Here is a 3215-nt window from a genome sequence, read left to right as displayed (position 1 = left end):
ACCCCTAATTTCAGTATGCAATGGTTATTTATCTAAGCATTTGTGCATTAAGTTTCTAGGAGTTGATTGAAACCTTATATGCATGTTCCCTTGGTCAATATACTAGCATGTATAGGTCGATAGCTTTGCCATGCTTAATAGAACTCGTAGAAGTCGAGTGATTTCCTATCACTTGTGAGATATAGGATCTTGGATACTTATGGCAAAGGTATTTGAGAATGAATCATATGAGAAAGAAAAAATGGAGACCGGGTAGGGAATTATGTTGGTCTTGTGAATGAGGATAATATGATGGATGGTACTTGGTGTCCCTGTGTCGATTAAGTCCCGTTCGTTGTTGGCCCCTTGATCAAGTTTTGAACGTACTAATCACACGTTGGTATAGAAACCTGTAAAACCTAGTACTTGACTCGCACCGGAAATTTGAACTGTGAACTGCTGCTCCATCCAAATTGGACCGGGTGTTACAACTCACAGCTCTAATATTTTGAAGTCATAATTCTAAGCCTTTAAAATCATCATGGTCCTCCATGAATTTGCTTCATGTCGCCCCCACTTTTGTTTTCTATTTTTACTCCACCTTGGGAGTGGCCTCACAACAGGGCTCGTGCACATCACCGGGGATTCTAATTTTGTTTTTTGAATTTTTTTGTCCCCAGCAAAACATTGAATTTCGTGAATTTTTGGTCCAAATATGGATTAGAAAGTGTGTTTTTTGAAGAGATCGAAATTCCGGGCAAACAGTAATTTCATTCACCATCTAAGGCCCTGTTTAGTTGCCCGATTTTAGCCAACCAAAATCACCGTGCCAGCACTATAGCATATTGTAGCGTTTCGTTTGTATTTGTAAATTATTATCCAAACATTGACTAATTAGGCTCAAAAGATTCATCTCGTAAAGTACAACAAAACTGTGCAATTAATTTTTGATTTCGTCTACATTTAGTACTCCATGCATGTACCGCAAGTTTGATGTGATGGGAATCTTCTTTTTACATAGTGCCAAAGTTGGGATTTTAGGGAACTAAACAAGGGCTAAAGGACCAAAATTTTGGCCAGAGTTTTAAACACTGCACATCACCATGACGTAGGTATTGTCTAGGTTGGTACACGGTTCCTTAGTGGTGAAGTTTGGTTAGCCACACTACTTTCTTCTACCTACCTTGGTGCCATAGAGATACCATCATTCCCACTATTCAGGTAGCGCGTTTGCCTCTTGCACGAATCTTAAAGAGGAACATAGCAAACTGTTCATGTTTTGGAGCTCTACGCGTGTTCTCGTCCTTGACATCGTGCCGCATTGTGACAGGTTGCACCCCTTGTTTGATTTCTTTTTCTATCTTCCTCGGCATTTGATATCTAAGCTCATTCAACGTTCTCCTCGGTTTTACGTTCAAAAATAAATTCAACGTTCTCCCATCTTATCTGGTGCAGAAAGTCGTTGACGTCAACGTCTGCACAAGCATAAATTAATTAATTCAGCTCTGAGAAAAACAATAGCAGACAGTACAACCACAAGCATCATCTATGACGCATTGAAATGGGTGCCTTCATTGACCATTCAACTACAGCACTCCCATCACCGATACGTAAATCCCCAACACGGGAGAAGCTCTAGAGTCGGAAACACGTGCGCTCGCACACACACGCATCCACGGTAGTCACTTGGAGATGGCCGGAAGAAACGGTGAGCTGAAGCTAGTCGGGCAGTGGGCGAGCCCGTTCGTCACCAGAGTGAAACTTGCGCTCAACCTCAAGGGCCTCAGCTACGAGTACGTCGAGGAGGACCTTAGGAACAAGAGCGAGCTACTTCTAAGCATCAACCCGGTGCACAAGTCAGTGCCCGTGCTGATCCATAACGGGAAGGCCATCTGCGAATCGCAAGCCATCCTGCACTACATCGACGAGGCCTTCGCTGGCGCCGGCCCATCTCTTCTCCCCGCCGACCCTTACGAACGGGCCGTTGCTCGCTTCTGGGTCGCCTACATTGATGACAAGGTCTGTAGGCTAATTAATCTCGCATACCCCGTTGCTTAACTTGGAAATCATTTATATGGCTTGTGGGCACAGCTAGCACCACCGTGGGATCGGGTGTTCAGGGCCAAGACGGACGAGGAGCGAGACGAGGCGATGATGCAGATTTTCTCTGCGGCGGGCGCTCTGGAGGGAGGCCTGAGGGAGTGTTCTAAGGGGAAGGACTTCTTCGGCGGCGACAGCGTTGGGTACGTTGACATCGTTGTGGGGAGCTTAGTCCCGTGGGTGAAGGCGACCAGCGTGCTCGCCGGTGCTGAGCTCGTCGACGCCGCCAAGATGCCGCTCCTGGCCGCGTGGATGGACCGGTTCGGCGAGCTCGAGACGGCCAAGGCGGTCTTGCAGGACGTTGACAGCTTGGTCGAGCACGGCAGGATGCTGATGGCAAAAAATGCCGCCCGGGCTTGAAACAACTACGGTGGTCTGAGTTTGTGGCCTGCATCTGTCAGTTGATCGATGTGTGATTAGTGTTTGGAGCAACATGCTCAAACATGTATGTTCTGTACTTCTGTAGGCTCGCAGAATACAGATTTGTACGGTCATTCTGTTCTTCTCTTGGAGTGTCTTGTATGTTTTCTGAACCCGTTTCTCTCTGTCAATGTGTTCTTTGTTTTCAGAACAGTATAGAGGTAAGACTTTCTCAAGCTAATCAAATTTTCAACAATGTCTCTGTGTTGTTTCCTCTCCCAACAGTTAATGTTTCTTTTTATGTTTTTCTCTCTCCAATGATGTTTGAAAAAAGTTATGAAGGCATGGCTAGTGCATGACACGGGGATTCTGGAGAATATTGTAGGTTCAGGTCTCAGTGTCCCACTAAAAAACATGTTAGTTCTTTCAATCTTGACTGAAACGCACAATGGTGAACGGATATGATATTTTTTAAGCTCACGACTTCGTGAACCAAAGAAACTAGAATTTCAAATCCCCACACGAGGGAAACTGTGAGATACCATTGTGCATATCCTGTGGTAGCCCTTCGGATTCCGAAACTAACGGTTTATTAGATAGCTCTTTTACCAGAATACTACTACTCAGTGGTATATAATATAGAACAGATTTAATCGTCCATTATTATGAATAATTTAGTAATTATTACATTGTAAAAAATAAGATTTCAAATGAAATGATTTTACAGATTCTATGCCAGTGTAAATATTATAGTGATGTCATTTGTCTTCTTTTAC

General features: G+C 44.2%; 1 protein-coding gene across 1 annotated transcript; it reads left to right on the top strand.

The window, feature by feature from the left end:
- Window positions 1-1562: 1562 nt before the first annotated feature.
- LOC117836543 (probable glutathione S-transferase GSTU6) lies at window positions 1563-2695 on the top strand. Its single transcript, XM_034715993.2, has 2 exons — window positions 1563-1998; window positions 2071-2695. Exons 1-2 carry the CDS (start codon window positions 1672-1674, stop codon window positions 2437-2439), a joined length of 696 nt encoding a protein of 231 aa, XP_034571884.1. The 5' UTR covers window positions 1563-1671; the 3' UTR covers window positions 2440-2695.
- The last annotated feature ends 520 nt before the right edge of the window (window positions 2696-3215 follow it).

This window comes from Setaria viridis, chromosome 9, assembly GCF_005286985.2.
Source record: "Setaria viridis chromosome 9, Setaria_viridis_v4.0, whole genome shotgun sequence".
In the NCBI taxonomy this organism is placed as follows: Eukaryota; Viridiplantae; Streptophyta; class Magnoliopsida; order Poales; family Poaceae; genus Setaria; species Setaria viridis.
This window is presented reverse-complemented; position numbering and strand designations above follow the sequence as displayed.